General features: G+C 41.6%; 1 protein-coding gene across 1 annotated transcript in view; it reads left to right on the forward strand.

The window, feature by feature from the left end:
• Positions 1 to 8,775: 8,775 nt before the first annotated feature.
• Positions 8,776 to 26,085, forward strand: part of GUCY2F (guanylate cyclase 2F, retinal) — a 108,516-nt gene continuing 91,206 nt past the window's right edge. The window contains exons 1-2 of the mRNA XM_081792449.1: positions 8,776 to 8,954; positions 19,322 to 20,136. Of these exons, the coding sequence (XP_081648575.1) occupies positions 19,401 to 20,136 (736 nt within the window). The 5' untranslated portion in view covers positions 8,776 to 8,954; positions 19,322 to 19,400. The remainder of the gene's footprint in view (positions 8,955 to 19,321; positions 20,137 to 26,085) is intronic.

Below are 26,085 nucleotides of genomic sequence, written 5' to 3' on the forward strand. Positions count from 1 at the left end.
TGTGACCTCTCCCCCAGGCTGGGCGGGAGGCTCCCAGGCCTACACGGGCCCGCCCCTCCAGGTCTGCCCCGCCCCGCGCCTGCCTGCTCGCCCTCCCAGCCCCAAACCCTGTTCCCCCTCCTCCTCAATATTTTTAAACTGTAACAGACAGAATTAGATTATGTTCCAAAAAGTTTATAACAATTTATGGGAAGAGATTTAAAACAGAGAATTTAAGTCTTACCAAATTGCTGGAAGTTCTAAAAGAGCAGGGTATAGGCTAGATTTAAAAGAACAGGTCCAGTAAAATACAGAACTGAAAACCCGAGGGAGCTACTACCTTTGATGTCACCCCTAGAGCTCTGCCAAGAGTCAAGAACCTGCCATTGTCGCCTCTGTACCTGCTGCAGCCACCTCTAAATACTCAGGGAGATAGATGAACAGCATCTGTCGCCGTGATCCAGCAATTATAAGCCAGATCAAGAAACTGCTGTTGCTGCCTTTGCTATGGGTAACCCCTCTTTTTTTTTTTTTTTTTTTTTTTTTTTTTTTGATGCCCAGGAAGCTGGAAGAGAAACACTGCAGAAAAACCTCATGTATACAAACAGGACTGTTCTTTCGAGCTTGTGCGTTCACTTCCTTCCACCTGCCAGACATCACTTAAGTGCATCTACTTGCTGATCTCGAATTTACATGCAAAACCTGAGCTCCATGGGATTGAGAAGTGGGATGGAAGTGGAGTAAACCTATCCATAGTATTAGCACAGTCTGTGATTATTATGTAGTTTTACTGACTACCCGCTTCTGCATAAGGCTGGATAAGACACTAAGTTCGGGTATTCACTGCCTACCACTGGACTTTAGAAGTGAGGGAAAAGACAAAGAGGCAATTCACAAGACAGGAAATGCATATGACATACAAAATTAGGGGAGAAGAACTTTTAAACAACACATCGGTGATTCAAAATCAGTAGTAAAATCAGGTATCTCCTTTTTGGCTTATAAAATTAATTAATATAAGTTAGACACAACTTAAAACTAGTGACAGAGCAATAAAATGGACACTTTTATTTACTGTTGGAGACAGCATAAAGCTGTCCAAATATTTTGGAAAATAAAGAGACCATATATGTCAAGAGTCATTACTGGTAGTCATATACTGTGTCCCAGTAATTCCAGTTTGGGGAAACTATCCTAAGGTAATATTCCTAATATACTGAAAAGAGGTTTGCATTCAAAGATATTTATTGTAGCATCATTTATAATGGGGAAAGTTGGAAACAACCTAAATATATATAATAGTAAGGGAATGGTTAAGTAAATTTTGGAACAGATACAAAATTAAATGTTTTGCAGCCATAAAATAATGCGTAAGTGAAATGATCATGTTACCAGAGACTTTTCTTCTCTTTAAGTTAATTTATTTATTTTTGAGAGAGACAGAGAGAGAGAGAGAGGGAGAGAGAGCACATGTGGGGGAGGGGCAGAAAGAGAGAGGGAGACACAGAATCCAAAGCAGCCTCCAAGCTCTGAACTGTCAGAGCCTGATGCGAGGCTTGAACCCATGAACCATGAGATCATAACATGAGCTGAAGTCAGATGCTTAACTGACTAAGCTGCCCAGGTGCTCCCAGAGACATTTATTTTAATCCACTGATCAATATGGGCACGATGCCTAAGTCATATGAACTTTTCAAGGACCTACAAAGGTAGCTGAAATTTGACGAAAATTGCTGGCTTGAAAACATAAAGATAACTGCAAAATTAAAGTCAACAAATGTTCAAGTAAATGTTGAAAAATGTAACATTTTTATAAATTATTATGTTTTATATCTAGAAAAACTACATATTCTTTTTTTAATTTCTTTTTTTTATTTCTTTTATTTATTTCTTTTATTTTTTTATTTTTTTTCAATATATGAAATTTATTGTCAAATTGGTTTCCATACAACACCCAGTGCTCATCCCAAAAGGTGCCCTCCTCAATACCCATCACCCACCCTCCCCTCCCTCCCACCCCCCATCAACCCTCAGTTTGTTCTCAGCTTTTAACAGTCTCTTATGCTTTGGATCTCTCCCACTCTAACCTCTTTTTTTTTTTTCCTTCCCCTCCCCCATGGGTTTCTGTTAAGTTTCTCAGGATCCACATAAGAGTGAAACCATATGGTATCTGTCTTTCTCTGTATGGCTTATTTCATTTAGCATCACACTCTCCAGTTCCATCCACGTTGCTACAAAAGGCCATATTTCATTCTTTCTCATTGCCACGTAGTATTCCATTGTGTATCTAAACCACAATTTCTTTATCCATTCATCAGTTGATGGACATTTAGGCTCTTTCCATAATTTGGCTATTGTTGAGAGTGTTGCTATAAACATTGGGGTACAAGTGCCCCTATGCATCAGTACTCCTGTATCCCTTGGGTAAATTCCTAGCAGTGCTATTGCTGGGTCATACGGTAGGTCTATTTTTAATTTTCTGAGGAACCTCCACACTGCTTTCCAGAGCGGCTGCACCTATTTGCATTCCCACCAACAGTGCAAGAGGGTTCCCGTTTCTCCACATCCTCTCCAGCATCTATAGTCTCCTGATTTGTTCATTTTGGCCACTCTGACTGGCGTGAGGTGACATCTGAGTGTGGTTTTGATTTGTATTTCCCTGATGAGGAGCGACGTTGAACATCTTTTCATGTGCCTGTTGGCCATCCGGATATCTTCTTTAGAGAAGTGTCTATTCATGTTTTCTGCCCATTTCTTCACTGGGTTATTTGTTTTTCGGGTGTGGAGTTTGGTGAGCTCTTTATAGATTTTGGATACTAGCCCTTTGTCTGATATGTCATTTGCAAATATCTTTTCCCATTCCGTTGGTTGCCTTTTAGTTTTGTTGGTTGTTTCCTTTGCTGTGCAGAAGCTTTTTATCTTCATAAGGTCCCAGTAATTCATTTTTGCTTTTAATTCCCTTGCGTTTGGGGATGTGTCGAGTAAGAGATTGCTACGGCTGAGGTCAGAGAGGTCTTTTCCTGCTTTCTCCTCTAGGGTTTTGATGGTTTCCTGTCTCACATTCAGGTCCTTTATCCATTTTGAGTTTATGTTTGTGAATAGTGTGAGAAAGTGGTCTAGTTTCAACCTTCTGCATGTTGCTGTCCGAAAAACTACATATTCTTTATCCATTCATCAGTCGATAGAAATTTGGGCTCTTTCAATAATGTGGCTATTGTTCATAATGCTGCTATAAACACCAGGGTGCATGTGTCCCTTTGAATCAATCTTTTTAGATCCTTTGGGTGAGTACCTAGTAGTGCAATTGCTGGATCTCAGGGTAGGCCTATTTTTAATTTTTTGAGGAACTTCTACACTGTCAAAAACAAAATTTAAAATTTACTTCAAATTGTTAGCAAAAGATGTATTTAATGTAGGATATGGGTACACGTTAAAGTATATATGGTAAGATGCAGGGTAACATCTCCAAAAGCAAGGGTGCTTAGGGTTTAGCATGGTCTTAAAATATCTTGCATATGTTTTGAGCACCTACTATGTGCCAGAGAGGGAGAGAGAGAATTCTAAGCAGACTCCATACTGTCAGTGCAGAGTCTGACGTGGGGCTCGAACTCACAAGCAGTGAGATCATGACCTGAGCTAAAGTCGGACATTTAACCCCAACTGAGCCACCCTGGTACCCCTGTGCCAGACTGTTAATATGCACTATCTTCTTTATTTTTTTAAAGTAATCTCTGCACCCATTGTGAGCGCTCATACTTGCAAACCCAAGATTGAGAGTCACATGCTTTACCTACTAAGCCATCAAGGTGCCCTGCACCATCTTCTTTAATCCCTGCAACAGGACAGGGTTAGTTCTGCTTATTAGAATTTTTTTTTTATATAAGAAGAAACTTAGGTGTCAGCAAACTTAAGCAACTGGCCCAAGGTCACATGTCTGGGAAGGGTGGAGCTGGAGTTTGTTTGTAGGCAAGTGGTTTTGACTCCAAATCCTGAGCCCTTAGGATTGAGCCCCGAGCCCTGACAGACATATGTTATAGCATCAAAGAAAAAACAGAAACGAAAACAAAACAAAACAAAAAAAGCTTACAAAATTGTTGACATGGCTTAATTACAATGTTAGAAATAACACAGTATTCGTTGAAAATAAAATATTTTTTCTGACTTTTACTGTTTGGCATTTTCTAAAAATATTTTTACAAAAGTCGTGTAACATTAACTTTTTAAAAATTGGGGTTTGCGAATGCTTGTATAATAGTGACATCCCGTGGCTACAAGGGATCATTACAGAAGTAGTCGTTAAATTAATGTAATTTCAATTCTGGAAGTGACTACTAGAGGGCAGCACTGGGCTTTGTTCTGGTCAAGTTTTCTGGGCTGAATGTGGCAGAAAGTTGGGTCAAGGTTCCACCTCTCCCCTCAAAACTGCCATAATAAATCTATAGATAAATAGATCGATCGATAAACGAAATACTCTCAAATAGCTTCTTTGCACTCTGAAGCAATAATATAATGAAGTTATGAAGCTCTGAGCCCTGGCACCATGCTGCCTAAATTTGATCCCTGACTCCACCATTTACTAGCTGTGTGAACTTGCCCAAGTTCTATAACCTTTCTGCATGTTATCTTTTTCTCCACACCTAAAGTGAGAGTAAGAATCGTCCTCACCGTTTAGGGGTGTTATGAGAAATAAATGAAAAAAAATATACTGATAGCTCCACTTGAGAGGAAGTAATTGGCAATTATTATATTGCTTCCTATCCCCAACTATCTTTCTTTTAAGAACCAATATATACGTATTTTGTTGAGCGCCATAAGCAGAGAGAAAAATTTGTTATTACTGTTGAATTCACCAAAGAACTTTCAGTGGGGTAGGGTTTATATGCAACATTTTAAAGAGAGGTTGAGGATTGCAGTTCAGAGCCTTCACTGGAATCATGCAGATCCGACTTTGAATCTGGCCTGGGCAGGTTACCGACTCTGCCTAAGCCTCATTTATCTAAAATGAGGAAAATACTATTACATGCATCATAGTTTTTTGTGACGATTGACATGAGAGGGTGCCTTTCATGCTGGTACACCATGATTGGCATGTAGACCTCACAGCTTTTGTTTCCCTCCTTATCCCCAGGGGGGTTATACGTGACACGGAAGCCCTTGTGGCAAAGTGTGGACATTTGTCTAACATCCTTTCTTGTAGTTTTCCTTCTCCTACTGTCATTCGTCTTCCCCCACCTCCCTTGCTCCCCAGGTTCTCACATGACTTCCTGACTGCAAGGAGCTACTTGTCCAAGCCTTGTTCTGGATGATTAACTAGGAATACATCATTCTGGACCTATTTTTTTTTATAGTCCATGCCCCAGCCCTGCAGAGCTATTCAATTTGTGTCTCAGTCTCAAAAGGAATACATAGATCCCAGGCTAATGCCCCAGAAAGCCACTTTCCCATGATGTATATAATTGGGGGTTCCCTGTAGTGTTTAGCAGTAAAAAAAAAAATAACCCATTAAATGTGAAGGGACTATGTTTTTGTCTCTGCAACTAAAGTTAAGAGGGAAACTAGAGAGATGTGTCTGATTTCACAATTAGTCTTGTGGGGCAAGAGAGTGTGTCATTTGGATGCTTTCATTCCATGGCTTCTTAGGAAGATCATTCAGAGATAACTGAATTCTGTAAATTGTTAGGCTTCAATATTGGGAATGTAGAACAGGAACGGATATGTTTCCATAAAATCCAGTAGGATCCTATTAACATTCTGGTGCTTTAGGTCAACAAGACCCCCCATGGGGCAGTATGTAACCAGACCTGAGGTTTCTGACACAGTGGTTTTAAAAGTTCTGTAGGAATGATCCCTGATTGTACTCATGCATTTGGAGTTATTGCATATTTTTAGACTCACAAGGAACCCAAGCAGTTGTTCTAAAATTGTCATTAATTATACTGTCACTGAAGTCTAGAGATCCAATGGGTATTTTTGAGCCTATAGCTAAACCCAATGGGCCCACCCTGTGATTTCTTTTATGAGGCAGTGGTTAAGGGCCTTGACTCTAAATCTAAACCACTTATTTTTTTTTTTTCACAATCTGGCTCCACCACATACTAGCTGTGTGTCCTTGGAAAGTTACTTGAACTCTCTGTGTTTCAGTTTCCTCATCTATAAAACATGAATGATAATAATACGAACCCTACGGGACTATTGTAATGATTCAATTATTTAGTATATGTAGAGTGCATAGAGCATTGCCTAGCACATAGTGAACGCTCAATAGGTGTTAGCTATTAATATTTACAGAGAGACACAAGTGTTGATGGAACTCTTAATTTTACAAAAATCACTTCAGAAATTTTTTATGTGCGAATTCACAGCTACTTCTCCCTCATGTAAATTTGGAATTTCATGTCTGTTCAGGATTTGGGAGCATTCCTTGAATGATGGTTCCTTGAACATCTGGATCCCCATCAGAACTCTCCTGTGGAGTGTCTTCTGGGGGCTATTCATGGCACTGATAGATGAAGAAGGCTAGACGGCCCCTCACTTCCATGAACATTTTTGATCAGGTCACCCCAAATTCTACAATTAGGGATTATTTACTTTGGGTGGTCACCTTGTTTTCCTGGAGCCCTTGCTAAAGAGCAAGCAGCCTTGGAGAATTAGTATAAGAGCTGCATTAGTGGAATGTAGCAAGGATAAGCATGGGCTTCGTTGGAGCCAAATGGCCTTGGGTTTGAATTATGACTGCACCATGGACCCCGAATCAGACTGTCTGGGCTTAAATACTGGCTCCACTGATTGGTGGCTATGTGACTTTAGGTAAGTTACTTTAACCTCTCTGCACATCTGGAATTCACATAGCATCCACCTCATGGGATCATTGTGCAGATTAAAGGAGATAGGGCTTCTAAGAATGCCTGTCACATCATCAGCACTCAATAAATATCATTGCCTTATTTATCTGGGTCTTGGTATCCTCATTTACAAAGTGGGGAAAATTATATCTATCTTCATGGTTGTTGTGAACAGAAAATGAGGTGATGTACATGTAAAAATGCCGACCATACTAAAAAATAAAGAAAAGAAACAGTGAATGTTGGCAAGGACGTGGAGAACGAAGAACCCTCACCTATATTGCTAGTGGGAGTGTAGGATGGTACAGCCTCTTTAGCAAACAGTTTGGTAGTTCATCAAAAAGTTCAACAGAGTTATCATATAACCTAGCAATTCCCGTTTTAGGCAGATACCTAGGAGAATTGAAAACATATGCCTGCACAAAAATGTATACACAATGTTCACAGAAGCATTATCGATAATAGACGAAAAGTGGAAACCACCCAGATGTCCATCCGTTGAGAAACAAATTAAAAAAAGTGGTGTATCCCATAAAATGGAATAGTATTCAGCCATAAAAAGGAATGGTGTACTGACACGTGCTGCAACACACATGACCCTTGAAAACATGCTATAAGTGAGGGGTGCCTGGGTGGCTCAGCCGGTTAAGCATCCGACTTCGGCTCAGGTCATGATCTCGTGGTCCGTGGGTTTGAGCCCCAGTCAGGCTCTGTGCTGACAGCTCAGAGCCTGGAGCCTGCTTTGGATTCTGTGTGTCTCTCTCTCAGCCCCTCCCCAATTCTCACTCTGTCTCTGTCTCTCAAAAATGAATAAACGTTAAAAAAACATGCTAAGTGAAAGAAACCAGTGATAAATGACCACATATTGTGTTTACATTTATATAAAATGCCCATAATAGACAAATTTATAGAGACAAAAATTAGATCAGTGGATGCCAAGTAGCTGTGGGGAGGGGAGAATGGTTACAGGATTTCTTTGTGGGGGTAATAAAAATGTTCTGGAACTGGATAGTTGGTGACAGTTGTACAGCCTTGTGAATATATTTTACAACACTGAATGGTATACTTTAAAAGAGTAAATTTTGTGGGATGTGAATTACATCTCAATTAAGCTATTACTTTTATTTTTTTAATGTTTGCAGGATGCCTGTGTGACTCAGTTGGTTAAGCATCGGACTCTTGATTTCAACTCAGGTCATGATCTCATGGCTTGTGAGTTTGAATCCCACATCGGGCTCTGCAGTGACAGCGCAGAGCCTGCTTGGGATTCTCTCTCTCTCCCACTCTCTCTGCCCCTCCCCTGCTCTCTCTCTTTCTCTCTCTCTCAAAATAAATAAATAAACATTAAAAAAATAAGGTGTCTGCCATATAGCAGCCCTAATTTAATACAAGTAGTTTTCAGCTACCAATCCCTCAGCTCTTGCCTTAGGAATCTAGAACAGGGCCCTGAATGAATGGTACCCTCAACAGAAGGAATGCTCAGGAAGAAAGGATAGATCTAAAGTATGGGAAGTTCGCCGAGGTATGGGGTAAATTGGAAGGAAAGGCAGTGAAGACATTTGAAGGAACTAGAAGGAGACAAACTTCACCTACTTTGAATTTTTCAGGGAGCCTGCCTGGATCATATCCCGGGCTGAAATTACAGCTGATGAATGTTCTGGCATTTAAGCTGTCCTGGAGAAGGGGCGACGTGTGGCTATTCCACAGAAAGGAAAAAGGAAGAAAACAGAGGCAAATCCGAGGGTACATAAATCTCATTTTGAAAGGCAGAAAAGGCAGTAGTCTGTGGAGAATGAGTTTATCTAGAGGGCTCTAATTGTTTGTTAATCTCTGGGTCAATGGATTTAGGTCAGCACTAACTCTGCTACAGGTGGGATCAATTTAAAGGATTAGAAGTGTCTGTCTAAATCCTAATCCCGGTCTTGGTCTGGGGATGCTGAAGAGTGATTTACAAGAAGGTTTACTATCCCTCTCAATTATTTACCCCATTAATGGAATTTATCAACAGCCTGGAGTCCTTGGCAGGATTATGAGCGAACAGAGGATGCACTTAAATGAACACACTGGGTAGCCATGCCAGAGATTTGCATGCGCAGAAGGGAAATTGAAGACATTTGAGCGGTGACTTACATGGTGAGTAGTTGACAGCTCTTGTTTATTAGAAAAATCGTAATGGGGAAGAAACACAGCCCATGTGGGAGCTCAGACTTTTGACTGAGATATATCAGTTTTACTGCAATATGTTATAAAAATAAATGAAGCAAAAGAAAGAATAAAAGAGAAAAAGAAAGAAGGAAAGAAAGGGGGGAAGAACTTTCACCACTTTAAATCAAGATTTGGGCTCAAAGTTTCTCACTCAAGGTTTCATTTAGATTCACTCATGATTCTTTTTTATTTCTTCCTGATGTTATCTTACACGAGCTGTTAACCTGATTCAGGCTGTCACGGTAAAGATCAATCATCCATAGAAGTCCTCGGCTTGACAAGCTAGGCTGAGGAACCATTTTCCTCAGAGCTATTTTTCATAGTCTTTCTTTGTATATGTTTAAAGAACAGCTTTGTGAAATCAGCTTTCCCACCAGATTTTGAAAGCCACCTGAAATGAAATGATGTATCCCTATGCTCTAGCTACTTTCCATGGAAGCCTGATTCCATGCAGGTGTTGAATCTGCGTTGCCTAGGCAACAGCCCCAGAAGAGCTGCGGGTCAGTAGTATGCTATCTCCAAATTTTCGTACCTCCAAGCTTTTACTTAAGTCCACATTTCCCATTAGCCCCAGGGGAGGCTTCAGCCTGCTGGTTTTGAAAACAGTGTCTTTTACAAAGAGCTTTATAATTTTGTCTTTAAGTTCAAATCAGCAGGTGAATGCACAGGGCATCTCTCTCCCTCCTCCCTTCCTTCCTCCCTTCCTTCCTCGTACCCTCCCTTCCTTCCATTCTTCCTTTTTTCTCTGTCTTCTTTCTCTGTCTTCCTTTCTTCTCTGTTTCCTTTTTTTTTTTTTTTAAACAATAAGTTTCCTTCTGCAAAATCTTGGGATCGGGAACATGACTAAATCCTAGAGCGATTTAGAACTTTCTGGTTCTACAGGGAGTCCTTCCAGAATTGGAAATACCACCCAATGCATGAAATAGAGCCCAGAAAAAAATGGAGGGACAAACTGTCAGCAAACCGAGAACAAAAAGTCATGTGTTAGAAAGTATGTGACTTGAGGAAAAACCCATGTTATAAATGTGTTAACTTGGAAAATGTTATTTTAAACAGCACAATTTTTATTTATTTATTTTTTATTGTGGTAGGAAGACTCAACATGATGTCTACCCTCAACAAATGTTTGAGTGCACAATACAGCATTGTTAACTATCTGCCCTATGCTGTACAGCAGATCTCTAGAATCTAGTCATCTTGCTTGACTGAAACTTGCTTGACTGAAACCCATTGAAAAACTTCCCATTTCCTCCCCATAGCCCTTGGCAACCACTATTCTCTCTGCTTCTATGAGTTTGGCTATTTTAGATATCTCGTTTAAGTGGAATGGTGCAGTATTTGTCCTTCTGTGACTGGCTTATTTCACTTTGCATAATGTCCTCCAGGTTCATCCATGTTGTTGTCTATGGCAGGGTTTCCTTCTTTTTGAGGCTTAATACTATTCTATTTGATGTATGTACCATATTTTCTTTATCCATTCATCCATTGGTGTATGTTTGGGTTGTTTTCTTATCTTGGCTATTGTGAATAGTGCTGCAATAAACATAAACGTGCACACAAGCAAAAGGAAAAATGAGAGACAGAGAGACAGAGACAGAGAGAGAGAGAGAGAGAGAGAGAGAGAACAAACTGATGGTTACCAGGGGAGGGGGTGGAGGGTGAAGTAGGTGATGGGGATTAAGGAGGGCACTTGTCATGATGAGCACAGGGTGGTGTATGGAAGTGTTGAATCACTAAATTGTACACCTGAAACTAACACAAAAGCTGTATGTTAACTAACTGGAATTAAAATAAAAACTTCAACAAAAACACATAAATGTGCACACATCTCTTTGAGATGCTGATTCCAGTTCTTTTGGATATATACCCAGAAGTTGGATTACTGGATTATATGGTAATTCTACTTTGAATACTTTGAGGAATATCCACACTATTTTCCACAACTACTGTATCATTTTACATTCCCACCAACAGTGTGCAAAAGTTTCCGGTTTCTCTACATCCTTGCCAACACTTGATTTCTTTTTGTTTTTTGATAATAGCCATCCTAAGAGGTGTGAGGTGCTATCCCACTGTGGTTTTGAGTTGCGTTTCCCTGACAATTACTGATGTTGAGCACTTTTTCTTATACTTACTGGCCATTTGTATGTCTTCCCCAGAGAAACATCTATTCAAGTCCTTTGCCAATTTTTTAATTGGGTTATTTTTTTTATTGCTATGGAGTTGTAGAAATTTCTTTTTCTTAATGTTTATTTTTTTAATGTTTATTTTTGAGAGGAGACAGAGCATGAGCAGGGGAGGAACAGAGATAGAGAGGGAGACAAAGAATCTGTAGCAGGCTCCAGGCTCTGAGCTGTCAGCAAAGAGCTCAACGTGGGGCTCAAACCCACCAACCACGAGATCATGTCCTGAGCCAAAGTCGGATGTTCAACTGACTGAGACACCCAGGTGCCCGAGTTGTAGAAGTTTCATATATATTTTGAATATTAACCCCTTACCTCATATAGGGCTTGGAAATATTTTCTCCCATTCTGCAGGGTGTCTTTTCACTCTGTTGATTGTTTCTTTTGCCTTGCAGAGCTTTTTAGTTTGATGTAGTCCCATTTGTTTATTTTTGCCTTGTTGATTACATTTTTGGTGTTGTATCCAAGAAATCATTGCCAAGACTAATGCCAAGAAGATTTTTCCCTATTGTCTTCTAGGAATTTTAGTCTTAGCTCTTACCCATTTAGATCTTTGATCCATTTTGAGTTAATTTTTGTCTATAGTGTAAGATAAAGGTCCAATTTCATCCTTTTTCTTGTGGATGTCCAGTTTTCCCAACACCATTTTTTGATGAGACTGTCTTTTCCCCACTGTGTATTCTTGGCTCCCTTGTTGAAGATCAGTTGACTGTAGGTGTGTGTGTTTATTTCTATGTCCTTTATTCTGTTCCATTGGTTTATATGTCTGCTCTAATGCCAGTACCAGAGTGTTTTTGATTACTGTAGCTTTGTGATATACTTTGATATCAGAAAGTATGATACCTCCAGCTTGTCCTTCTTCCTCAGGGACGTTTGTCTATTCAGGGTCTTCTGTGGTTCCATATGAATTTCAGGTATTTTTTTCTATTTCTGTAAAAAAATGCCATTGGGATTTTGATGAGGATAATACCAAATCTACAGATTTCTTCGGGTAGCATGATGGACATTTTGACAATATTAAGTCTTTAAATCCATGAGCTGGGGATGTCTTTCCATTTATTTGTGTCTTCTTATTTTCTTTCATTGGCATTTTGTGGCTTTCAGTGTATGAGTCTTTTGCCTCCTTGGTTAAATTTGTTCCTAAGTATTTTATTTTTGATGCTTTGTAAATGGGATTTTCTTAATTTCATTTTGGATTTCATCATTAGTATATAGAAATACAACTGATTTTTGTATGTTGATTTTTTTCCTGCAACTTTATTAAGTTTGCTAATCAGTTCTAGTGTGTGTGTGTGTATGTGTGTAGTCTTTAGAAGTCTTTATAAGTTTTCTACGTATAAGGTCAGACAGTCTCGAAGCCAACATAATTTTAATTCTTCTTTTCCAATTTGGATGCCTTTTATTTCTTTTTCTTGCCTGACCTCTCTGGCTAGGAGTTCCAGTACTATGTTGGATAGGAGGGGTGAAGACAGGCATCACTGTCTTGTTCCTGATCTTAGAGGGAAAGCTTTCAGTTTTTTACGATTGTGTCTGTTGTTAGCTGTGTGCTTGTCATATATGGCCTTTATCATATTGAGTACATTCCTTCTACACCTAGTTTGTTGAGAGTTTTTAATCATTAAAATATTTTGAATTTTGTCAAATGACTTTTCTGAATCTATTGAGATAATCATGTGATTTTTATCATTCATTCATTTTTATCATTAATGTAGTGTGTCACATTTATTGATTTACATATTTTGAACCATCCCTGCATCCCAGGGATAAATGTCCCTTGATCATGGTGTATGATCCTTTTAATGTGGTGTTGAAAATCAAACTTTTTAGAACTGGAGATGGGTAGGCATTGTGCTTAGGAGGAATGACCTGGATTATAACATAAAAATGCCAGTCTTACACCTGGAATAGATGGCTAGTCGCTTTGATCTGAGGAGCACCAAAGTCCCTTCATTTTTCTACTCAGAGTGGTCTCTCCCCTTTGCCTAACTGCAACTGATGCTTGAAATTGAAATTATAACATTAGAGATTAATTCCTTTGGCATAAACTTTTCTTGACTCCCCCACTAAAAAAGAAACACCAGGGCACCAGGGTGGCTCAGTCAGTTAAGTGTCTGACTCTTGATGTTAGCTCAGGTAATGAGCTCACAGTTCATGGGTTCAGGCCCCATATCAGGCTCTGTGCCAACAGTGTAGAGACTGCTTGGGATTCTTTCTCCCTTTCTCTCTGCCACTCCCTTACTCGCACTCTCTTTCTCTGTCTCAAAATAAATAAATAAACTTAAAAAAAAAGAAACACCATTGGTTGGGGAGGAATATGGGAAATTTTCACATATTATTAATCTTTTACATATTAGCAGAAATTATGTAAAGAGCTTCTTTTTCCAGAGTTATTTTTCTTTCCATTAATAGACAGGTTGGAAAGCTGGACTAGGAGTCTGAAGACAAACTTTACCTACTAGATAATTTTCACAAAGGTGGTTCCTGACCAAGGCCTAAATTAGAACCTATTCAAGAACATAAAACATTTCATTTGTAATCTATTTCTCTTCCTCACCAGGAAAATGGGGGTAAATTTAATTTAATGCTTTTGAAGTAAGGGATTAAATAAGGTAGAATTCTGAGCACACAGTTGTCTTTCTTTTTTTAAGATTTAATTATTTTTGAGAGAGAGCCACAGTGGTGAACATTATTGCCCCCTTACTTCTGATGTACCTACCTAGCTGTATTTCTTAAAATTTTTTTTAACATTTATTCATTTTTGAGACACAGAGAAAGAGCATGAGCAAGGGAGGTGCAGAGAGAGAGGGAGACACAGAATCTGAAGCAGGCTTTAGGCTTTGAGCTGTCAGCACAGAGCCTGACGCAGGGCTCAGACTCACAAACCGTGAGATCATGACCTGAGCTGAAGTTGGACACTCAACCGACTGAGCCACCCAGGCGCCCCCCACCCAGTTGCATTTCTTGGTGAAGTTTCAGGCCATATATTTTCCCAATTTTGTGGTTTCAGGCTTGGCACAAACCAGGTTCGTGATGTATACTTGTTAATAATGACAATAAGATAATGAATGGCTTTAGGAACCCAGATTTTCAGTGTAGCATAACTCCAACATTGGGGGGGGGGCAGTCACACTTCATATTGTAGGTATTTTGATAGAGGATTCTAGACCAGAGTTATAAAACAATCAAGAACTGGATCTGCCAGATAGAAGTAAGTACAAACCACTTGTGGGAATATGACACTAGTAAAAAACTAATTAGTACAGCAAAGGCTAGAGAATGTTGAGTGAATTCAGAAAGCAGGTTAACAGTGCAGAGGTTTAATAAAGTCACTGCCTGGAAGTACAGAGTCCCAGGATCAGTGTATATCTAAGAAGAAAGGGACTTGCAGATCCTCTAGTCCAGCTGAGGGGAAAAAAGAGAGATCTAGAAAGGAGGAATGATATGTTCACTATCACATGGCAAGTCAGTAGCAGAACTGGGGTCAGGACCCAGGCCTTCTGATTCCCAGTGCAGTCCTGTCTTTAAACAGCAAGGAAGAACTAGTATGTATTGAAAGACAATTGTGGGGGCGCCTGGGTGGCTTGGTCAGTTGAGTGTCCGAGTTTGGCTCAGGTCATGATCTCACAGTTAGTGAGTTCAAGAGCCTGATGCGGGTCTCAACCCGCATCAGGCTCACTGCTGTCAGCTCATAGCCTGGAGCCTACTTCAGATCCTCTGTCCCCCTCTCTCTGCCCCTCCCCTGCTTGCACTCTCTCTCTCAAAAATAATTTTAAAAAAGAAAGACAATTGTGTGCTCAGCATTCTACCTTATTTAATCCTTTACTTCAAAAGCATTAAATTAAATTTACCTCCATTTTCCAGATGAGGAAATTGAGAATCAGAACTAACATTCCAAAGGTTGTACTCCCAAGACCTCCATTCTCAAACACTAAGATTAGCTATATATACAATACAGTGTGGCCGGTGCCCTCCACCCCCAATGGTGCAACACTGAACCCTGACTGAGGGGTAAGAGAGCTGTCCCAAGACTGGGCTTGAACAGTATAGGTAAATTCCTTCTGGCTGGATAATGAATGTTTTCTCTTTCCAGTTTACTCTGCCTCTGCCCCTCATTATGTAATGGGGGACTAAGGGAATTTTTTAACACCACAAAGGAATTATTCAAACTCAGTATGGGTAGCATAGAAGGTATAATAATAGTGGTCTCAGTGATTTCACAGATGAGGGGCTGTCAACAGTCTCTCTACTGTAGTGCTTAATCAACTGGGTTGCAAATCCCCATTCTACAGCGGTGTGCCCTCAGGAAAGTTACCATTTCTGAGCCTCTTTCTCATCATCTGTAAATGCAATCATCATACCTGCCTCAAAGGGCTGAATTTTTTTTTTTGATTGAGTTTTTACAATAAGATAATATATGAGTTTAGCCCAGTGCTAGATACATAGCAAGAACTCAGTAAATCTTAGACTTTGCTATCCAATTGCTAATTTCTGGCTCAAAGGTACCACTTCTGGGAGAGAACTCACCAAACTGGGTGTGTCTGGGGAAGAAGAGGCAGTTGGTTGGGCCTCGTTGCTCTGTTGCTGTGAACAGGACTCTCTTCCCCATATAGAGTTACATTCTCTGTTGTCCACTCCTAGTGGTTGAAAGAGTGAGGTCCTCTAAGGACAAAGATACCATCTAGTTCAATATCCTTGTCACAATACAGACAAGAAATAGCAACATCTCCCATGCTATCCAGAGAGTGCCCTGGCTCCCAAGGTTTGCCATGATAGATAAAAGATTGGAGTTGAGGGAAGGTGGGAACAGTAGAGCCCAGCTTGACATGCCAGGCTGGGAGCTCTTTGAAGGCCAAGTCTACATTTCATACCCTATCCATTGTGAATCTCACCCTCATGCCTTCCACATAGTCAGCACACAGAATAAATCTGTTTGGGGGGATGGAGATTGGGCTAGATTATTTTGAAGGTCTAGGAATAGATTTGAGGTCCTTATGGATATAATCAGCCGAGAACCTTTCCACCACCCTGGAAGCAAAGTTGGAAGTTTTGCCTCTCCATCATATATGCCTTTCATCTCTGGCTCATGGTGTTTGGGGAGACATTTCCTTCCTAAGTCTTTCTTGACTCTCATTTTAACGCACTTTCACCTGTTTACAAATTTTGGGGTATACTATTGCAGTAGGTCTTTAAGATCCTGCAAGTGTGTCCCTGACAGTCTCTTATGGAGTCAGGCTTTCTCATAAAATTAGGAATGAGACTCAAGAATCATAACCAACAGGCCTGGCACAGGCAGAATTGTTGCTGGTAACAAGCAACCAGTTGAGCTTGACTGGTACACACCAGCACTGATTATCAGCCCTGAAGAAAGCCATGCCATTGTTTTGATCTTTGGATGGAATTAAAATTTGCTAAGAAATTTCCTCATTAATATCTCCCCCAAGCAAATCATTCTTCTTATGGCTGCTGAGGTTATTTCTGACCTTGGATCAACCTTAATGTTTTATTAATTCATTTCACAAACATTTACCTCATAGCTACTATGCTGGGAACTTGCTTAGGCATTAGAACTATGAAGAAGACCTATAGGAACTCCCAATCCAGTGGGCTCTGTTTTCCATATGGAGTTGCTTTCATTGTTGCTCATCCCTTGTGGTTGAAAGTATGGGGTCCTATAAATATAAGAGATATCGAACAATATCTGTGTCACAATATAGACCCCAAATAGGGACAGTTTATAAATCAGAGTGACACCTTCTCTAATGGGTAGAAGTATGAATATGAGGCACAGATGGAAAAACCAATAAACTCGGTCTGAGGGTGTTAATCAAGACTGCACAGAGTAGGGAACACTTCAATTGGGTCTTGAAGGTAAAGTTCATCAGAAGCCAGAAGTAGAGTGTGGGAGGAAGGAATTCCAGGCAGAAGGAATGGCATTTTCCAAATCCTATGCTTGATAGGCTATGTGATATAAGTCTGTAGAACTGCAAGAAATTTACTATAGCATCAGGTGAAAATAGTGGGACATGGGGGTATAAAGGCAAGGGCTAGATGGAGAAAGGCTTTGCATGCATCATCTTGAGAGTTCTCTACATTTACTGACTCCATTTCAATAGTTCCCATTCATGTTTGACTCACTGTAGTCCCTTAACTTGCAGCTTTACTCTGGGTCCAAACCCAATGGGCAGATTCTTTTCTCTGTTTAGCTTACTTGACTTCTCAGTGGAGTGTGAGATGTGATAAACACATTTCATCCTCAAAGCTTCATCTTCCTTGGATTGTAAGATATCATGCCATCTCTTGGATTTTGCTGTTTCTCTGGACCTCTCATGTAAGTTTTCATTATGACCTCCTTTCCCTCTGCCTGACCTTTAAGTGAAGTGGATTTTCAGGGTTTTGTCCTCTGTCTTCTTTCGTTACTTCACAATTCTCTTTTGTCAGTCTTCCACGTATCTTCAATTATCCTGTATCAATTGATTACACTCAAATTTATATCTTTAGCTCAGCTTTCTGTTATGAGATCCAGTGTATCAAATTGTCCACTGGTTATTGCCACTTGTATATTCTACAGGCGTTGCCAGTTCAACATGTCTAATAGAATGCATTATATTGCCCCTTCCTTCCGTGTTCCCTATCTCAAGAGACTTACATCATTTTCCAACCAGTTGCCTAGGTCTGAAAGCCTCAAAATCATCTTGGAGTCCTTTTTTTCCTTACCTTCTCCATCTTGTCAGTCACCAAGTTGTTGTTGGCTCTACTTTCTTAATCTCTTTGATATTTTTTTTTAAAGCTTGGTGGATTTCATCTCCATTCTTCTACAACTTCACAACCACTCTCTTGGTCTATCATCATTTCTCAGGTGGAATTACTACAACAGCTTCCAACCTGGTTTCCCTGCTTCCAGTCTTACCCCCTTCCAACCTGCTCACCACACGGCTACTTGAGCAATCTTTTAAAAATGGAAATCTGGGGGCGCCTAGGTGGCTCAGTCGGTTGAGCATCCGACTTCAGCCCAGGTCACGATCTCGCAGTCTGTGAGTTCAAGCCTCGCGTCGGGCTCTGGGCCGATGGCTCAGAGCCTGTAGCCTGCTTCCGATTCTGTGTCTCCCTCTCTCTCTGACCCTCCCCCGTTCATGCTCTGTCTCTGTCTCAAAAGTAAAATAAACGTTAAAAAAAAATTAAAAAAAAATAAAATAAAAAAATAAAAATGGAAATCTGATTATACAATTTCTCTGATTAAAACTATTGTCTACAGGATTAAATCTAAAAACCTATGAATGGCATATAGGACTGTTGGTGATCTGGCTCTTGCCTTGGCTGATATCATAGATCTAAGCAGAACAAATGCCTTAGAATTCTGAGAATCTAACATATCCTTTTCTTGAACAACATTAAAAAAGAAAAAACCTCTGGGTCTTACTGTACGTTGTTCCTCCTGCCTGGAAGGCACTTAGCACCAACTCCCTCATAACCCTATTTACCTGGCTAACTTTTCTTTTAATACTTGAGTTAGAGACACAGTCCCTTCTCCTCCCTCCTCACCTCCCATGAAATCTGAGTTTGGAGGATGATCCTCTCTATCTTCCCCTGCTGAACTACTCCAATCATACTTTTTTTTTTTTTTACTCTGTGTTGCCATTATTTGTTTACCTCTGTGTCTCTCTCCAAGAGGCAGTACGATGGAGAAAAATGGGCATATTTAAACCTATAATAATGGTAATAATATCACTAATATAATGCTAACCACATGCCAGACCCTGTTATAGGCACTTGCTGGATGTTAATCCATGTAATCAATCCTTGCAACACTGTGAGGTGGGCAGCTATTGCTGAAATTCAATCAATGGGACTCGGTGATAGATTGAATATGAGGACAGAGAAGAAGAAAGAATAACAGCTGATTACCAGGTTTCTGATTGGAGCAAGTGGGCAAACAGTGGATGGAGGTGCCATCTACTGAGATAAGGAATATAGGATGTATTGGAAGAAGAGTTTGGGTCAGGGTAGGGGAAAGAAGCTTTCAGTTTGGTGACGGCCATTCCTTTGCCATTCTTTTATAACAAATATTTCCAGAAGCTTTAGGAATAATGCAATAATTTTTTTTCTGATTGACAGGCATTTGGGAACACCACTGTGCATCTCAGGAAAGCAGACTAACCTCCCAACATCTCTTCACTAGCTTGCTAGAAGCGGGATGGCTATGTTCTTGGGACCTTGGCCTTTCTTTCACCTTATGCTCTGGTTTGCAGCTCCCAGAAGACAGCGAAGACACCATGGCCTTGTAGCTTTCAAGCTCCTGCGGTGTGTGTGCCTCCTGGCCCTCACGTCCATCCCGCAACAGGTGTGTGCACCCCCTTACAAGATAGGGGTGGTGGGCCCTTGGGCTTGTGATCCGTTGTTCTCAAAAGCTCTGCCTGAGGTTGCTGCTCGATTAGCCACTGAGCGGATCAACAGGGACCCATCATTTAACCTGGGTTACTCTTTTGAATACGTGATTCTCAATGAAGACTGCCAGACTTCCGGAGCCCTTGCCAGTTTCATTTCTCACCGCCAGATGGCCTCAGGATTTATTGGACCTGCCAATCCCGGCTACTGCGAGGCAGCCTCACTCTTGGGAAACAGCTGGGACAAAGGGATTTTCTCTTGGGCCTGTGTGAATTATGAATTAGACAATAAAAATAGCTATCCGACCTTTTCTCGGACACTCCCTTCTCCCATCCGTGTGCTGGTAACCGTCATGAAATATTTCCAGTTGGCTCACGCTGGAGTCATTTCCTCAGATGAAGACGTTTGGGTGCACACAGCCAATCGAGTCGCAAGTGCTCTTCAGAGCCGGGGCCTACCTGTAGGGGTCGTCCTGAGCACAGGACGAGACAGCCAAAGCATTCGAGAAGCTCTCCAGCAGATTCGCCAGGCTGACAGAATTCGCAGTGAGTGCTTTCTCCCGGCTGACGTTTAAACGTGGCTCCAGGAAAAAAAATACGACAATCTCCAAAAGGTTTCCTACCCTCGCACACCGGGATAGCACATCACTCCCCAGTTTTTCATGCATTTGCCCTCTTTTACTCACACTCAGTCTCAAAGGCCGTCCCGCTTCAACAGAGTCCATCTTATGAAGTAAATAAAGGTGCAGAGAACTTGGTGGTTAAGATGCCCTTGGGTTCCAGTGCCTACTCTCAGCACCTGGGTAGGGGGAAGACTGTAAGAGTGACTGTAGCTGCACACCCTCTATGCCCTTAGAACCCCAGTAGTTTCAGATCAGCCAGAGGGTTGCTCTTATGGCTCCATTTTTGTCTGATCTTGTTACCTATTTCATCACATTTCACATATGCATCTTCCTTCTATCCTCTGCTTCCCCCTCCCCCCCCAAAAAAAAACCCAGGGCTTATCTCTTTGCAGCACACAACTAGCTGATTTGGAGGGACCTAGCTGATAAATAGAAACATATTAAAATGAGGAGACTGCCTACATTTTCACCTTTCCTCTTCCAAGAGAAGGTTTATGTTCAAAGGTGATTCTTGCAGAGGTAATGGACAAAGTGTCAAGCAAAGGAATGACCCAGTGAAGCTGCCATCAGCAGAGCGAGTTGGGTAGATTTGGGGGAAGAGGAGTCCTTCCTAGTCCTCTTGAATCAGATGTCTCTTACTGATACTGATGGCAAGCCCTTGTGACACTTGATTTTGATATTTTCTATTCCAACTTTTTTTGCAGATTATTTTATTTTTTTAATGCTTATTTATATTTGAGAGAGAGAGAGAGCACTGGAGGGGCAGAGAGACAGAGACAGAATCTGAAACAGGCTCCAGGTTCCCAGCTGTGAGCTGTCAGCACGGAGCCCCAATGCAGGGCTTGAACTAAGGAGCCCTGAGATCATGACCTGAGCCAAAGTCGGACGCTTAACCGACTGAGCCACCCAGGCGCCCCTTGAAGATTTTATTTTTAAGTAATCTCTACACCCGACCTGTGTGTGGCTCAAGCACACAACCCCCAGATCAAGAGTCGCATGCTCCACTGACAGAGCCAGCCAGGCGCTCTTCTATTCCAACTTGCCAATCTCCACTTTACCTTTCTCTGGAAAGTGGCAGCAATTTGTGGGAACACTGCTCATTTCTCTATTGCGGCCACTCTGCCACTTTAGACTGGACAGTTCAGCAACTACTTGTTAAATTGATTACTGCTAGGATTAGTCCTAGTCCCAGGCATTTCCTTACCATAACAATGGGTTTGTTAGACAATGGTCCAGCTTAGCCCGGCCTGTAAACAGAAGCCCATTTTAAGTTCCAAGTGTCCCCCCCGGATTGGACCGTAATTATGATCATTATGGGAAGATAGGGGCAAGTTTTCGTTCCAGGAACTACAGTAGTTTGTCTCCAGCTCCCTTGTACAGGATCCTATAATGTTAAGCAATCAGCGTGGCTCCGATTACTTCATAATAGAGCTTGATACTTTCAAAGCAGAGCACAGAGTTATTTTTTAAAGATCTAAAACCATTTCCAGGGAGGAGTCATGCCAGTAACAGGCTGACATATTTAGTATCATAACTTCATAATATGCTACAAATCTTCACGAAGCCCAGTGTCTCCTGCAAGTTTACATTCCATGAGTGTTTCACATCCCACCCATTTCTAAATAGTATGCTCTTTGAAATGACATTTTGGCCTCTACCATAAATGTTAAATAAATCCAGGCGCTAAAGCTCTTCAGGCTGTCAGACTGAGAGAAGTTAGGACTGAGTGCTCACCACCCACAAGTCCTTTGAGGTGGAGAGGTAGCAAATGTACATCATCTTGCCCTGCTATTCGAGATGTGTTCCTTTAGGTCGATGGTTCTTACTCTGACTGCACACCAGAATTACCTGGATGTCTTTTCAAAATGACTGGTGCCAGAAAGCCACCTCCAGAGGTTCTGGTGGTCTGCAGTGGGGCACCAGTAAAGGCATTTTCAGTAGCTTCCCAGATGCATGGAAAATGCAGCCAGGGTTAAGAACCACCTGCTTTAAGTTAATGAAAATGCAAATAAATGTTCCTTACTTTAGATTGCCAGTCATTTTTGTCCTAATATAACTTTGTTTAATCGGATTGTTTTCTTTGTAACAGTATGGATCAGCCTACTGAAGGAATGGAAATTTTAAGATTGCTGGGTTGGGGGGGTGGTGGGCAGGGAAACCTAGAGAGGAAGGTTTGTGGTTGTGGAGCAGAGGCCCGCCCTGGGCTGACAGGACAGCAACAGGAAGTGAAGTAGGGACTCAGAAAGGGAGATAAAAGGGAGCAAAGACAAAGCTCTGCACTGCAGGATTTTGTTTCTGGTTTCTGGCAAAGCATGGGCAGACTCAGAGGGGGCATGCTGGGACCTCAGTGACAAGAGACCGAATGCGAGTGGGGGAGGAGGGCACGGCAACTGAGCCTGCTGCATATGACCTCTGACAGTGTGGAGTATTCAAAGATGTGTGTGGCACTCACGTTGGGTATAGCCAGCTGTTGGCATCTGAGGCATGCCACAGCAGTGGGTTGGGTATGACAGCAGGAGTTGCAGAAGGGCAGTGACTCAAAGTAAGGTAGGCTTGTTGCCTGGTGAGAGAAGTGTTTCAGCCAGCAGAAACATTGGAAGCAGGATCCAGGGTATGAACATAAATGGACTATCAGGACTTGAAGCAAGCTGCCTGGGGTACAGGGCACCTCTCCTGTCCCATCAGAAAGTGGGAGAGCTGGGGCACCTGGGTGGCTCAGTCGTTAAGCATCTGACTTCGGCTCAGGTCATGATCTCACAATTTGTGAGTTTGAGTCCCACATTGGGTGAGCACGGGGTCCGGGTGAGCCACACTTCTCTCTTTCTCTGCCCTGCGTGGGATTGTCTCTCTCTCTCTGCCCTCTCTCACTTATGCCCTCTCTCTTTCTCTCTCTCTCTCTCAAAAAAAGTGGGAGATCTGGTGAGAAACCAAGCCAGAGGCCAGTGAGTATGGACTGGGACAGCAGGGCAGTGAGGAAGTTTACAGCACACCAAGCACAGAATACACCAGATCAAATCTCTGGCTGATTCTCTAGCCCCTCTCATCTGGTCGGACTGAGACTGCTAAAGTATTTGTAGCTGTGATCCGTCTTGATTGGAAAGGCAGTGAGCTTTCTTGTGTGACCTCAGCTGAGCCTCTTCCCTATTCTGTTGGACACGAGGCTACTTCTTACACTGTGGACCCTCAAGTGAACCTTCAGAAGAGGACCTTTTGTGATGTACAAAATACGGTGGCAGGGATAAAAAAAAAAATAGTTGAGAGGTGGGTTTTCTCCGATCTGCTCACAGTAACAATGACCACAACCCCATGTGGGGGTGGTAGTGAGGAATTGTGCTGCGGGGGGGGGGTGGGGTGGGGAAGGGGAGAGAAAGCTAGTCTACTATTGGCTGGTGTGTCACTTCTCGTTTTTTGTAAATTTATGTTTCCAATTAAGAAGTATTGCTGGCACCTTACTGGAGTCAGAAGAAATGTCTTTCTCAGAAACAGGTCTAAATTGTGCTTACACAAGACTGAGACAATGATAAAATTTACTAGTAAAGATGATAACAATAATGAAAGCTGCGGGGCCTTTGGAGGGGAAACAGCAGGGGTATTAGATGCTGCCATAGAGACAATGAAAGCAACCATAATATCACTTTACATGTGAACAGCTCTCTACAGTTTACAAGGTATTTGCATATAGATGATCTCATTCCATCCTCAGGATTACCCAGAAGATAGGTATTTCCTTTCAAGTTTTACAACACCAGTGGGTCTCACATAACAAGTAGGTAAGTGTAGGCATTATTAACAACAAAGAATGGGGTAAATGAAGGCCCAGGGAAGGGGGGATTCAGCCTCTCCCAGATTCTCAGCTCATTTCCTTTAAGCTTCAAAAGCAATTACCAATGACCTTTGTTTCTGATGAAGTCAAATAGGAGAGATCGATCGTAATCAAAGACTAAGGCCTCGATTTACAGTCAGGGCTTCTGTACGCGGTTAGGTAGGTTGTGCCCTGCACAAGAAGATCTAGCTGAGTGGGCATGAGGGCCCAAATCCAGTTCCTTCTCTACTGAAACCACGAGCCCTGGTGGAAGTTTTGATCCAATGGCATAAAAGAGCGTCCACTCACTGGGCACAGCACCTGTTGGATGGCAATTTCCCAGAAGAGGTGCTTTTGCTAATTCTCACAAAGGCTAGCAGGAGGCCCCGCTAAAAACTCTTTACAGAACTTTTCAAATGGCTATTTCAAGCCCTCCTCTCCTCTCCTTACTTTTTTGCCTATCAATGCCTGGCTGATTGTGAAATCCTTTCAATTTAGGCTTACCAGGTTGTCAAGCCCTTGGGGATTCCTTTAAATCCTTTCAAACTGGGAATGCTTCATTACAATATGATATTTAGTAAATAGGACACCGAGTGGTCTTCCCTTTTTTGTCCAAAATTAAATACCTTGTTACTGTGTTACTGCCAGGGATCTGGCTAGCCTCTTCCCATCTATTGAAGATTATTGTACATAAAAAAGACAAAAAAAGAATAGCAACATGGGTAATAGTTAATATTTACTGAGAGTTTCTTGTGTGCTAGTCATTTTGTAAGAGCTTTGTGTAGACCATCTCGTTCAATTCTTGCAACATCCCTATATAGTAAGGCTATTATTGAACACACTTTATGGATGAGTCTTCAGAGGACAAAAGAGGTTAAGTAACTTGCCTAATGTCACACAGCTAGTGAATGGGAAAGCCAGGCCATATACAAGCAGGTTGGTCTAAAGCAGGCCTCTCAAACCTTGGTGTTTACCAGAATCCCCTGGAGGGCTTATTAAAACATGGATTGCAGGATTCCTTCTCCAGAGTTGCTGATTCAGGAAGGAGAGCTCGGGAAGGTCCCCAGAATTTGCATTTTTAGCCAGTTCACAGTGGTACTAGTGCTGTTGGTCCAGGGATCATTCTTTGAGAAACACAGGTCTCATGAAAGACTTACACTATATTGCGTCCTGTCTCCTTGAGGTATGTCCCCAAAGCATACTCACTTGAGATCCTGGGTGCCATGGAGGGTGTATAATTCAGCTCTTCCATTTTTCTTTCTTAATTTTTGGGCTCACTGATGAAATTCCTTAAAGTGCCTCAAGGTAGCAGGTGTTGGCCTGATTTTCCTACACTAATAACAACAGTGATGCTGATAATACTATGGCCAAGAACCTTACTGTTGTTAGGGAATTTGGTATAGGATTTGGTATAGATAAATGTAAGTAAATGTAAATGGTAAAAGGACAACTTGCTTTCATGAATGGGCCCAATATCAGATAAAATGATTGAAGACCCAGCACAAGAAGAAATCTGTAAAGAGGTTTCCAACATTTAAGAGGCCTTATCTGGACAGCAGTTTGAAAACGTTGCAGAAAACATATGTTGCAAGGTGTGGAAAAATATTAACAACTTATCTCAAGCTGTGCGACAATGTGCAGGGTTTTATTGGGTATGAGAAAACATGATCTGATGTGGGTGGAATGGCCATTAAAGGTAATATGTGTCTCCCATCATGCAGAGCTTCTTGCACCGGTTCAACACTGGTGGCAGGTACTTAAGTGGTGGTCTGTGGACTTAGAGACAAAAATGCGTGTGGGTGGGTGTCCTCAGCTGATACAAACGGTCACACATTGCCTAGTGCAGTGTTCTTAAGTTGTGCTTTCAAGGCCTCCTGCACTGAATCACATTGGGTGGGGGGGCAGAACTGGGAAACCTGCAGATTCCAGAGCCTCCTACGCTCTTCTTATGGATCCATTTTATAGACTGGCCTTGGAAGAAAGCGGAGAGGAAGAGGGTCTGAATGTACTTCTTTCACTGTATGGCCAGATGGCTGACTCCTGGGGGAATGTGAGACTTGGAATAAATCG

The sequence above is a fragment of the Panthera onca genome, chromosome X (genome assembly GCF_046562875.1).
Source record: "Panthera onca isolate mPanOnc1 chromosome X, mPanOnc1 haplotype 2, whole genome shotgun sequence".
Lineage (NCBI taxonomy): Eukaryota > Metazoa > Chordata > Mammalia > Carnivora > Felidae > Panthera > Panthera onca.